At 47.8% G+C, this 13,168-nt stretch overlaps 2 protein-coding genes across 3 annotated transcripts in view; one reads left to right on the top strand and one right to left on the bottom strand.

Annotated features, from left to right (window-relative positions):
• PFKFB1 (6-phosphofructo-2-kinase/fructose-2,6-biphosphatase 1) overlaps positions 1-3,379 on the bottom strand; it is a 53,891-nt gene extending 50,512 nt beyond the window's left edge. Inside the window, exon 1 of the mRNA XM_069464574.1 lies at positions 2,987-3,379. Coding sequence (XP_069320675.1) covers positions 2,987-3,014 — 28 coding nt within the window. The 5' untranslated portion in view covers positions 3,015-3,379. The remainder of the gene's footprint in view (positions 1-2,986) is intronic.
• Positions 3,380-4,643: 1,264 nt separating this feature from the next.
• On the top strand, positions 4,644-13,168 carry APEX2 (apurinic/apyrimidinic endodeoxyribonuclease 2). Of its 2 annotated transcripts, none has more exons than XM_069463413.1 (6): positions 4,644-4,801; positions 6,014-6,097; positions 6,780-6,960; positions 7,509-7,655; positions 8,393-8,462; positions 10,981-13,168. In XM_069463413.1, exons 3-6 carry the CDS (start codon positions 6,815-6,817, stop codon positions 11,896-11,898), a joined length of 1,281 nt encoding a protein of 426 aa, XP_069319514.1. In that variant the 5' UTR covers positions 4,644-4,801; positions 6,014-6,097; positions 6,780-6,814; the 3' UTR covers positions 11,899-13,168. The 2 variants fall into 2 exon arrangements, with proteins under 2 accessions (XP_069319514.1, XP_069319513.1); XM_069463412.1 differs by having other exon boundaries at positions 4,644-5,170.

Below are 13,168 nucleotides of genomic sequence, written 5' to 3'. Positions count from 1 at the left end.
CATTCGCAGAGCCTTAGTCTACATAAGGGTCAGATTCCCTCCAGTTGCTGTGTATAAATCATACCAGACTTTCAATATGTTCCAGAGCTCATCTATCTAAAGGAAACTACTGAGGCAGAGGATCATGGTGGTTAAGACCATTTGGCTCTGGAGCCATACTACCTGAGTGGAATCCCACCTCTGCCCCTTGCTAGCTATGAGACACTGGGCAGAAAACTGAACTTTCCAGTGCCTCAGTTTTCTAATCTGGAACATGGGAGTGATAGGAGTACCTACCCCCTTAAGGGTTCTTGAAGATTTAATGTGGTCATACACGTAAAGAGCCCTGGGAAATGCTAAAAATATATTACCTAACACTGTTATTCCCTTTGTGAAATAAATGATCAATCACCTCTTTGACTAACCTGCAACTCCTACTGTAATGTTGAGCATACAGAAACGCTCAGTAAAGGATCTTGTGATATTATGTCAAATGGTTAACATTTGTAAAACGCAAAGAGCTCCTATGAATCAATTAGAAAGATGAATTCATTTTTACTCTTGTGGTTTTGTGTAAAGACTTATGAGATCATTTCATCTCATCCTCTCAAGTAAGAAAACTGAGGCCTAGAAATATTTTCCTAAGGTCATGTAGCAAATCACTGGCCAAGTCTGGAGCAGAACACTGGGAACCTAATTTCTGCCAGTCCAGGGGTTTTCTTTGGTTAATTGATCAAGTGAGCTTGATTTAAGAATGTGGTCTTCCAGGTTAACTCAGAACCTCTAGAGTCTCAGAACTAGGCTTTGGAAGATATACAATTCTTTCAATTTTAATGTCTCCTAACTGGTGTAACTCTGTTAATGCTAATTATCTTAATCATAACCCTTTTCATGTGTGTTTTCCATCACCCACAAAGCAACAATATTTCCCTTATCCTATCTGCTCCTGAAAAACATGCTCACTAGTCTCACAGGGAAACTGAGGTGTGGGGAGGGGAAGTGGCTTGTTGAAGGTATTCTAACTAGTCACTTGAATGCTTCTTCTATGTTTACAATTTTGTCCTCATGACCCCGCCAAGAAGCAGAAAGATAATTTTAGCAGTGAGAAATCTGAGATAGGAGGCTAGCAGGCTTTTGACAAGGTCTGAAAGGGTAAACCTGGGGTCCAGGCTTGAAAACCTAACTTAAAACTGCCTGGAACTAGCTATGAGACAACTCATGGCTATTACCAATTCTGATCCTAGAAGCAGGAAAACAAAAAAAGCTTTATGGAAAGGCCTCAACCTGGTACTCAAGGCTCCTCTCAATCAAGCCCTAACCTTGTCTAGCCATGTCTCTCAACCTTGATGCTTAAACTGCACCACCTGACTCACTGGGCCCCAAAATACACCACGTATTTTCCTGCCTCTGGGCCTTTGCTTAGCCTGGAATGCCTTCTCTTCCCTTCCATTCTCAAACATGACTCACTCTTCAAGATGTGCTTCAATATTCACCTTCTCTGGGAAGTGATCCCTGTATCCTTGGGACAGGCTTTGCTTTGGTTCTTGTAATGCCCACATTCTCCTGTCTATCTGAACAAGTATTCACCAGTGTGTTCCTGTTTGGCTTCTCCACTAGACTGTGGATAGAGGATACAGACTGTATCTCAGCGATCTGTGCTTTGTGTTTCTAGTGTTCAGTGCAGGCCCTGGCTCAGAGGACCAAGGAGACACTTGCTCAAAGGGTGTTTGTACAGTCTACATCTCTCTGCCATAGATGAGATGAACATGTGGGCAAGTAATCCCAGTTCAACAAGGTAAATGTTATAACAGAGAGCTGTGCAGGGGATTGGATGAGGGAAATAACTTGATATGAGGTAGAAGGTAGCATCTAGAAAGGTTTCTCAATCTTGAATTGGGCAGAACAGGATAAGCAAAAGAATGAAGTCCCCTCTGTAAAGGGCCAATGAACTAGTGGCAGAGAATGCATTCACTTACTATCAGATTCTCACTTAAGACCAAGAGCTGAGTTGTTCAAAATGGGGCTATCTCTAGGGAAGAAAAACATATAGTGTGACTTCCCAATGCCCACAGATCCTGACCCCCACAAAGTATTGGGGGGCGTGTGTGTGGAGGGGAAAATCCCATTTAAAGCAGTATTAAGACAGTACCGATGGGTAATAAAATCACAAATTAGGTCTCCTTATTGGTAATTTTCGGAGTGTGTGGGTGTGAATGCATTTGTGGAGGGCTAGGGTGGGAAGGGAGACTGGTCACACGCTTATAAGCCACATACATGTATATGAGCATCAGGCCTTCTGTGGCAGCATCCTAGGATCCGCTTCCTTCTCGGCCACTGCCCTGGTCCACCATCTCCCCACTATTTTCTGCCTCGTCCCTGGGCCCCAAAGCTCACTGAATCCTAGTCCTAGGAGAAATCTCCACAGACCATAGTCATTCAGGGAAAAGAGCGGCCAGAGAGTTGTGGTTGGTATTGCCTGTGGAGGGTATATACAAAAAGCAGGATCACTAATCTCAGAGCATGGAAGTCCTGAAACGTCTCCAAAGAGTTTTGGTTCCTGTTCTTCCACCCCTCTTGATCTTCACACAGCTCTCTGAGGGAAGTAGGCTAGGGACTTTGATTTCCATTGTACTGAGGCAGCTACTGATGCCCATAGAAGCTAGAGAGCTTGTTCAAAGTGCCACATCAAATCAACCCTACTTTATACACCAGTGGGGAGGTAAGGGATATAATCTCAATCACTCAGTTCATTCAAAACTGGACTAGACCAAGTTGGATAGACCCCCAAAGGTGCTAGGGAATTGCCCCTTGGGCCAGTGTCCCACAAAGGGAGGCCAGAATGGATTTAAAAAAAATAGATAGATTAGACATAGATATCCCCAACTTTCCCATATCCTTTAATGCACATTTAAACCGACCATCTAGGCAACAAAAACTCTCCAGAGAGCCTGAAGAATGGATATGGATTTGTGTAACTCCTGTCTACTTTTCCTTCTTTCTCACCTACCTTTTATCCTGAAGGCTTTTTCTTCCATTGCTAATTATCCAACACTCGGTTCTCTTGCATTTACAGACCCCCAAAGCAGGTCCAGTGGGTGGCATCAAAGAGGGAGCTTGGAGGCGTTCGTTGGTTCCCTGGGAAAGCTGAGGAAGTATCCTTGTTAAGGAGTGTGTGTGTGTGTGTGTGTGTGTGTGTGCTCTGTTGAAATATCAGCTGTTGTAGTTGCCAAAGAAATTCCTGAGCCACCCGGAGCCTTTTCTCTTCAGTCCAACCATGTGTTCACCTTGCCCCAAAGGTCAGAACTAATATTAACAAGCCACGGAAGAAATTAAAACCAGCTATAGAGACAGGCAAGATCTGAATTTCCTTGGGGGTGAGTTTTAAATCAGCCTTCAGTGTAAATGGGCACAATCTCTTACTGGAAAGCAATTTGGCAATATGAAGCAAGAGCAATAAAAATGTTCATTTCCTTTCTCCTAGTTATCCCACTCCTGGGACTCAATGCTGAGTCAATAACCCCCAAAGAGTGAAAAAGCTCAAGACACACAAATGTTTATGTTAATTATAGAGCTATTTTCTGATGGCAACAACTGGTAGGTAACCTTTAAGTCCTCCAGGAGGAAAAGAAGTTCACTGTGTCTTTTCTATAGCTACTGAGGATGATGGCTCCAAGGCTGTGGAATTCTGGGGGAAAAAATAAAAATAATTATGCTGCAAGTCTGGGTGAGGAACCTAAGTTATGCTTTTCCCTGGACATTACCATGCCCATTATTTCTATATTTGTGGTCTCAAAAACAAGCCATAAGCCTGTTGATGCTGTTGCTATTGCCCTTTGTTTTTCAGTCAACAAATATTTATTGCCTCCTAATATATGATGTGTTCAATATTAGGGGATGGGGCTAACAAGATGAATCAGACATGGTCATTGCTGTCAAGTTGCTGGCAGTGTAGTGGCAACAGAAATAGAAATCAATGGTAGCTGTGCATTGTGCATTGTGCATTGTGTATTGTGCCGTGACAGAATGGACCATAGGGTTCTGTGGGGGCCCAGAGAAAAAGACCTAACTGGGGAGGTGTGTAGTCAGTAAAAACATACTCAGGAAAGTAACTTTTGAGCTAATATGGTTTGAATCTTGGCTCTAATACTTCTGTGAGACTGAGGTGAATTCACTGAAATTTTCCTCTTACTTAGCCTCAATGCCCCTTACTGGGTTGTCCTGAGAATGAAAGGAGATAATGTATACAGAGGAGCCATGGATACATTGGAGACAGTGCTGCTCAGGGTCTTAAATTCTCTGGGCCTGGATTTTACTTATCTGAGAAATGGAGCCAAGAGCAAGTACGTGTCTGGCCACATTCTTCCGAATGCTATGAGGCCCAAGAAAATAATGGCTGCTGGGCGGGTTTGAGACTGTCTCCTCATGTCTGTCCCCTGCCCCAATAAAGCCAAAGGCCCTCCTCCTAAGTCTTATCCCAGTAGTGAGGTTCTCAGCGTTCCTTCCCTCCTCTAACTGCAAAATTCCCCTCGCCCCAGCCCAATGCGTGCACACAGCTCCAGCTACTCCTGGGGCGCAAGCGCCACAGCCATCTGAGCCCTTAGATGGGCGGTCCGTCGCGCCGGGGGCGGGACTTCGGCCGCTGCGGTTCCGCTCAGGGTTCCGCCGCTTAAAAAGTGGGGAAAATCCCACTTGTAAGTAGCCGGAAGCACCAAGGGGACTTTTGAGCAGGGAAGAAACGCGGTCTCAGCTCTGTGAGCCAGCGTGCGGCCGGCGGAGCAAGAGCCCAACTGAAGACCTTCCTCTTGCCACTCATTCCTTCTAGGTATCCGCCCCTTTCAGCTTCCACCCAGTTCCTCTTCCCGCCAGCGAGAGCCGAGAAGCTCGAAGCCCCGCCCCGCGTGTGTTTCGTGGCGCGCACGAGAACGCCTGCGCAAGCGCGCGCGGGAGGCTGGGCCTGGACGACTTCCGAGCGGCAAGCTGTCCGCTCGCGCCTTGTTTGGCCCGAGCTGGGGGTGGTTGTTCTAGTTTGCTAAGATGTTGCGCGTGGTGAGCTGGAACATCAATGGGATTCGGAGCCCCATGCAAGGGGTGGTATGCCAGGAACCCAGTAACTGTGCCACCATGGCCATTGGGCGCATTTTGGACGAGTTGGATGCGGATATCGTCTGTCTCCAGGAAACCAAAGTGACCAGTGAGCACTCAAGAACCCAGGATCCCTGTCATACTTTCCCTTTCCCGCTAACTTTTGCTCCCTGTCCCATCTCACTTCACTTTCTCATTTTCCTATTCTCAGAGTCCTGCCCTTGCCCTACCCCCTTAAGCTCCCATTCCACCCTAGCAAGATCCCCTAATTACAATTTCATCTCCTGTCCTAAGCAGAAATTTAATTCTCTCCCCCTCGACACCTCCATATCCACTCAGAGTCCCATGTTTTCTCTGGCCTCAGTCCCTCGAGTTTCCCTCCCCCATACACTATCTCCCACCCCCAAGTCAGACCTCTCAATTCTCCATCCCTGCCCCCAGCTTGGATCCTTTAATTCCCACCCCATCTCTCCTCCCCAGCTCAGAGTCCCACCTCATCTCCCACCCCAAAGACATCCTCTAATTTCCTGTCCCTCCTATCCCCTTCTCAGACTCCTTAATTCCTTCTCCCTCCACTCCCCCCCCCGTTTTGATCCCCAAGTTTTCTCTCTCACCTCCCACCCTTAGTTCAAATTCCCACTTCCCTCTCCCATATCCCCATTTCCCACCCTCAGCTCCCTCCTATCACCCAGACCCCCAGGCTTAGCTCTGATTCTCTCTACCTCAACACTCCATAATCTCTCCCCCCTCCCAGTCTTCTAATTCTGCTATCAATTTTCTCTCTGACTTGTCTTATCTTTCTAGCTCCTCCTATAATCAATGATACTTCATTTTCCCTCGCAATTCTGTCTCTGATGTGTGCAAGGAATTATCCTACAACTGTAATTCCAGGCTTTTGTGTGTACTGGATCCTAGTTTTACCTCTGACTTAATCTTACATTTTTTTCCCCAGGGGATGTGCTGACAGAGCCCTTGGCTATTGTTGAGGGCTATAACTCCTATTTCAGCTTCAGCCGCAACCGTAGTGGCTATTCTGGTAAATGGGGCTTTCTGGGGACTTTAAATTAGTGATAGAGGCAGGTAGAGGGAAAGGGTTTCCAATATTTGATAAGGTAATAAGAAATTTAGACTTTAAGTTCACAGAACTAAAGCCACATATTAAGTTATGTTAAGTATAGTTTTTATGTATAAAATTATCCTATTGGACCTTAGAAGTACAGCGGTGTGGTGGTTAATTGTGTGAACTCTGGAGCCAAACTGCCTGGGTTTGAATCCTGGCTCACTTAGCTGTGCACCCTCTGGCAAGTTATTTTACCTCTTTCTGCCTCAGGTTATTCAGCTAGAAAATGAGGATAATGCCTACCTTTTAGGGCGGTTACAAGGATTAAATTACAAGGATTAAATGTGATAATAATAGCTAATACTTTGGGGGTGCTTACCATGTATTAATGTAAAACACTTAGAACGTTAGCAGTTATTATTCTGTGGCTTTTTTAGATGAAGGAACTGAGCCTCTAGGGTTTAAGTAGTGTTGCCTCACACTCTAGGGAGCCATCCATGGCCCTTGAGTTGGGAGAGTTGTCAATGCATAAAAAAATAAAGAACCACACTTTATGAAGATGACTCAGGTGACCTGTGTGGGGACAATTGGAGTGGGACAGCCTGTGCAACAGGCTGTTGGCTGCCAGATCTACTTAGAGTACCCTGTCTGTCCCCAGGTGTAGCCACCTTCTGTAAGGACCGCTGTACTCCAATGGCTGCTGAAGAAGGCCTGAGTGGCCTGCTTGCCACTCAGAAAGGGGATGTGGGTTGCTATGGAAACATGGATGAGTTCACCCAAGAGGAGCTCCGGGCTCTGGATAGTGAGGGCCGGGCCCTCCTCACACAGCACAAGATCCGGTAATAGGCCATGTCCCCCTGCCACCGAGTGCTGCTGGTGCTACTCTAAATGTGGAGATTCTAAGGCTCGTAATATAAACATGTATTCACCATGGAGAAGTTCCCAAATTTGCCTTTCCTGGTGTCTAGTCCTATCTAGGCTGCTCACTATGTGACCCTGGCAAATCATGTTCCCTTCTGAGCCTTGACTTCCCATCTCTACAGTGTGGAGGCTGGCCTGGTGGTCCAGCTCTTATTACCACAGACACCTCAAAAGCAACTTAGCCAGTACTGAACTCTTTGCCCCAAGTTGCTCTCTTTCTGGGTGTCCTCTTTGTGAATGGTAGCACCATTACCTGGTTTACCTGTATCATCCCAGATGCACCTCTCCCTGCACTGCCAGTAGGTAGTCCATCCCCAAGTCCTGTATATGCCAGCTCATTCGTGTCTTTCTAACCCCTTCCTTCTCTTCCATCCCACAGGCAACCATTAAGTGGAAGCCATGTGGTGTGGGGAGGGGAGGGGAGGCTTGAAACTAACCCCTTTTGGGGGATTTCTCTTCTCCCCAGAACACAGGAAGGGAAGGAGAGGACCTTGACCCTAATCAACGTGTACTGCCCCCATGCGGACCCTGGGAAGCCTGAGCGGCTGGCCTTTAAGATGCGCTTCTATCACTTGCTGCAGATCAGAGCAGAAGCCCTCCTGGCGGCCGGCAGGTACTGCAAGCCTGGGCAGCAAGGCTCCACTTGACGTGGGTGCCCAGCCCTGTGTCATGCTCCATTGGAAGAGGTGTGGAACCTTTGTCTTTGAGTCTTTCACAGCCTAGTTACAGGCACTGGTATGTCCACCTGAATAGGCCCTGTTCTCTTAAGAGCTGTGAGGATGAGGTAAAGCGAAACAAACATGGGTTTTGTACCCTGAGCACCTATCCAGGCTCCTGCTCTTACTCATTGTGAGCCCCAAGGCTAGTCCTGCCTTTGTTTTCTCTTTTGTCAAATGAGCGTATGAATCCCTACCTCACAGAATAATTTTAAGGATGAAATGAGATGAGGATGGTAAAGTACCTGGGAGCAAATGAAAGTCTTATTCCAGGAAGGGACGGGAAAGTGAGGGTGGGATACAGAAATCAAAGGATGCTTCCTAGAGGAAGTGGTGCCTGAGCTCAGCCTTAAAGGATGAGAAAGATACCATTAAGTAGCGAGCAGTGAAGCAGTCATGTAGAACAGAGAACAGTGTCACCTTTTGAGATCAGAATTGGATTGGTCAGGTATGAAAGGCAGCAAGGTTGTGGTAAGATTGGAGCGGTAGGCTGCTCTGAGTAGCTATTGGCGAGGAAGCCTAATGTGGGAGGTGGCCTTTCTGAGCTCTTGGGCCCAGGAAGAAGTATGTGGGCCAGGACTACTGTTTCCCTTTATTGAATGTCTAGTTGATAATCCCATGTTGTATTTTTCAGCCATGTGATCATTCTGGGTGACCTGAACACAGCCCACCGCCCCATTGACCACTGGGACGCAGTCAACTTGGTAAGGCTCCCTCTGGGCACCTGGCTTCACTCCTGACTATGGTTCTATTCACCCAGCTAACCAATGCTGGGTTTTTGGCCCAGGGGCAGCTTCGTTTATGAAAAAGCAGAGATTAATTTGAAATACTATTCTTGTAGTACTGAGGATTGCTCATTCATTGAGTAGACATCACTGGCCCTGAGCCATATGCTGGAAACTGAGTTAGGAGTCAGATCAAGCTCTTGGCCCCTCGGAGCTCTGTGACTGGTGGGCTACAGACACGTGGCCAGCCAGTTATAGAGTGGTATCCTTAGGGCTGAGACACAGATGGCATCCCAGGAGGCTAGGGGAACTCAGAGATGGGATTCCTAGGTGAGCCTGGACATCAGGGCAGATAGCTGAAAATGGCTGAATCTTAAAAGATGAGTACAACAGAGGTTTGGGGTGGGGGAAGCAAAGCATTCTAGCATGGGCAAAGGTTTCAAGGTGAGAATTTGCCTGGTGTGCAGGGGGGACTGTAGGTCCCATTCTTGTTAGAAAGGAGGCGGGTGGCAGAAGGTCAGGCTGGAGAGTCCTTTGGGGGCCAGATTTCAAAGACCTTGAATCCCACATTACCTTGGTCATTTCCCAAATACTGTTTCCTGCTCATGGACCTTCAGTAACATTCATTTACCTCTGTGGTCCAGAGAAAACATGGAGGCCTGGCATTTAAAGTTCCTTTTAGTTTGTACTCCATCTCCGTTTCCATTCTCAGTATCCCTACCCACTCTGTCCATCCTCTCCATATAGGTTATCTCCTCTTTACCCATTTCAAAAGCTATTCTCATTCTGTCGTTTGTCACTGTGCCCCAAATTTGTGGACATCCCTGCCCTTCTGTCTTTTTTCTTATGTGAACCCTCATCTCTAAGTCCCTCTAGGCCAATGGTTCTCAACCCCTGACTGCATATTAGAGCAGAAATATCAGTACCTTAGCATCAGTCCAGACCAATGAAATCAGAATTTCTGGGCATAGGGCCAGGGTAGTGGTATGTTTTAACAGCCTCCAAGGTGATTTTATTGTGCAGCCAGGCTTAAGAACCACTGCCCTAGAATCTGCAAGCCAGTTCTATTCTTGACCTGCCTCGTGAAGGGGCGTGATCAGTAACTTATGCTGGCACTGAGCACTGGGCTTGGTTCAGAGAATGGGCCACAGGAATAGTCCTTGATTAGTTTGTAGAAGAGCCACATCAGCAGAGATGTGGCTCCCAGGTAGGAAAATGAGCAGAAAGGAGAGAATGGTGGTGGTGGTGTATGGGGCAGGGGGCGAACATGACAAAGTACGAGCCTTCAGTCCCCCCATTGCCTCATTCCTCATCAGGCATTCACTCCATCTGTTCTTTCGGCTTCCTGTGTTAGCATCAAATACCTTTATGCCTTCTCTACTTAGTTCAGAACTATCCTAGATCTCTCAAGTATACCTCCTTCATTTTTCCTTCCAGGAAAAGAGAACTAATAGTACCAGTTCAGGTGACGTATACAGTCATTCCACAATAGCAGAACATGTCCACTTTACACCAGACTGGCTTTTCCAGTTTTCTCGTCTCTCTAGGTGGGACCATCATCCCCTTGGTTGCTCCAGCTAGAAGCTTGAGAATTGTGCTAGAATTGTCCTTCTTCCTTACCCTCCTTCCCATATTCAGGTGGTCAGCAAGTACTGTTGATTCTAGCTTCAAATCACTGCATAATTTCATTTCTCTCTCTCCTCTGCTACCACCCTAGTCTAAGTGACCATCATTTTTTGCTTGCATGAACTATGGCAGTCACCTCCTGCTGGTATTCCAGTTCTCAGTCTGGTCTCCCTTTCGAGTCTTTTGGGTATGCCACACCCTCCCTCCAAAGCCTTCGCACCTAAGCTCCAGATCACTTCCCAAAAGGCAACCTCTTTGGTCCCCAGGAGTAGAGGAAGTTTCTACTTTGTCCCTAGCATCATTCCTGGCACATAATAGGGGTTCTATGAACATTTGTTGCACTGATTGGTAAGTGGATTGGATGGATGGATGGATTGGAGATCAGAGCAAAAGGAAGTATTCAGACATGCGTCCCTGCAGCCTCAGCTCAGGAGGGAGGGCTGATCAGTGAGGGCTTTGACACACACCACATAAACCAGATAGGACTGGAGGGTATAAAGGAAAAGCCAACAGTCTTCCTAACTCCTAACCCCAGCCCTACTTCCCAGAGGCAACCACTTTTAATTTCTTGTTTTCCATTCTTTTGAAAAGTAATTCTGGAAATTGCTTTGATTAAACAAACAACAGACCTGGTATTTATGGACTAATGCAAGGTAAATGCAACCTGGTGCAGAGAGAAAAACAAGCATGGGCTTTTAAGTAGGTAAGGATGGAAACGGAACCCCAGCTCTGCCAGTTCTGGACTGTGTGACCTTGAGCAGTAGTCCTCTTTGGTACCAAATTTTCTTGTATGCAAAATGGAACAGTCCGTGTCCTTTTCAGTTCTGGCCATCTAGTTTTGCCTTTCTTCTTCCCTCTCCCCCTCCCCCAGGAACGTTTTGAAGAGGACCCAGGGCGCAAGTGGATGGACGGCTTGCTCAGTAGCCTAGGCTGCCAGTCTGGCTCCCATGTAGGGCCCTTCATTGATAGCTACCGTTGCTTCCAACCAAAGCAGAAGGGCGCCTTCACCTGCTGGTCGGTGGTCACCGGTGCCCGCTATCTCAACTATGGCTCCCGGATTGACTATGTGCTGGGTGACAGGACTCTGGTCATAGACACCTTCCAGGCCTCCTTTCTGCTACATGAGGTGATGGGCTCTGATCACTGCCCCGTGGGTGCGGTCTTGAACGTGTCCCCTGTGCCTGCAAAACAGTGCCCACCTCTGTGTACCCGCTTCCTCCCTGAGTTTGCAGGTACCCAGCTCAAGATCCTTCGCTTCCTAGTTCCTCGTGAACAAGATGCTGTGTTGGAGCAGTCAGCACTGCAGCTCAACAATCAAAGCAAGGTGCAGACGTGCCAAAACAAAGGCCGAGTACGCTCAACCAGGTCTCGGCCCAGTCAGGCTGGCTCCAGCAGAGGCCAGAAAAACTTGAAGAGCTACTTCCAGCCTTCTTCTAGCCACCCCCAAGCCTCTCCTGACTTGGAGTTGCCTAGCCTGCCATGCATGGGTGCTCTGATTACCCCAGAGACTTCAGAAGAGGAGACGTTGACCAAAGTGGCAGAGGGGCAGGCCAAGGCTTCAGAGGCCAAAGATGAGAAGGAAGTACAGACTTCATTCTGGAAATCTGTGCTGGGGGGCCCCATGCCCACACCCCTCTGTGGGGGCCACAGGGAGCCATGTGTACTGCGTACTGTGAAGAAGCCGGGACCCAACCTGGGCCGCCGCTTCTACATGTGTGCCAGGCCCCGGGGTCCGCCCACTGACCCCTCCTCCCGCTGCAACTTCTTCCTCTGGAGCAGGCCCAACTGAACCACCTGAGGCCTGGAGATGTCTGGCATGGTCACCCCTGCACGTGATCTGAGGCCAGCTCCCCTCCTCCTGAGCTGCCAGTGCTGCCTCCAGGCCTCCTTCCCTCCTCTTCCTCTTCTTCTCCCTCTCTTCCTTTTTCTCTTCCTCCTCTAAGCCTTCTCTTCCTCTCTCTTCCTGCCCCTCCTTATTGGTGAGGTTCTTGTGCCTTAATCCGGTGACCCAGTCCCCCACCCGACTTCCTACCTTCCTGTCACAAGTACATGGGAATTTGCTGCGTCAGGAAGTTGTAACTTTAAACCTTTTCTGTCCTTGCTGGGAAATGTATTTCTGTATAATGTCTATGTCTTTGTTTCAGGGTACCACACTGAGTAGACATTTTGGATACACTCCCTAAAGTTGAGTCAGAGAACCCATCCCAATACTGGGTTTGCCAGCTGCCTGCAGCCCAGTGATATAACTTCTAGGGAGAGGGGAGGTGCTTACCCTAAAGGGTTCTGCTTGGTTGTAGGGGTTCCCTGCACTGCTGAGGTTGCATTAGCAAGGGAAATAGGCTGTGTAGCCTTAAACCAGAACTTCCAAACAAGTGTGTGCCATGGCTGCCACGAATGGGTTACAGGGTGGAAAGAGAAGGGGCCCTCAGAGTTGCCAGGCAGGGCTGGGATCATACAAGTCTCAGGGAAGATTGCTTCCTAGGCAACCAATGTCATTAGTTTACTCAAGTTTGCCATACAAATGTTTCCTGTGTACTGTGACCTTAAAAGTTTGGGACTATTTCCTTGAACCTGGTGCTCGCCATGGCCAAGCCTCTTTTCTCACCTTGGAAAATGGCTGGTGAGTCATGTTCTTTAAGATGCTGTGTGAGGGAAAAAGGATGATGGATTGAGGAAGACATCTATTCCCTCTTCTGGAAAATACCTCCTCAGTTTTGGGGAACTACTCCTTCTCTCCAAGCAGTTTGGTTAGGGCTGACTCTACCTCCTGGCTTCAGGGGCTACCTGGGGCCCAAGTGTCCAGGTCTACCAGTGACGAGTCAATCCCTGGGTTTTTGTTGAATCATTGGGGAGGAGCCAATTCAAACAAGTCTGCCAAGTGTCCTGGCTCTTTGTGCAAATCATGTGTACTGTTTGAGCATTTCCTTCCTCTTTCTGGATCTCAGTTTCCCTGTCAGTAAAATGGGATGGTCAGGCCAACAGGTGATCTCTGGTTTCCTCATGGGTCTGCTACTTGTTGGAGTCAGGAGTGCAGTTATCTGTTCTTTGTCCAATAAAAG

Source organism: Eulemur rufifrons, chromosome 30 (assembly GCF_041146395.1).
Source record: "Eulemur rufifrons isolate Redbay chromosome 30, OSU_ERuf_1, whole genome shotgun sequence".
Lineage (NCBI taxonomy): Eukaryota > Metazoa > Chordata > Mammalia > Primates > Lemuridae > Eulemur > Eulemur rufifrons.
Note: the sequence above shows the minus strand (reverse complement) of the source record. Positions and strands in the feature narration are given on the sequence as shown.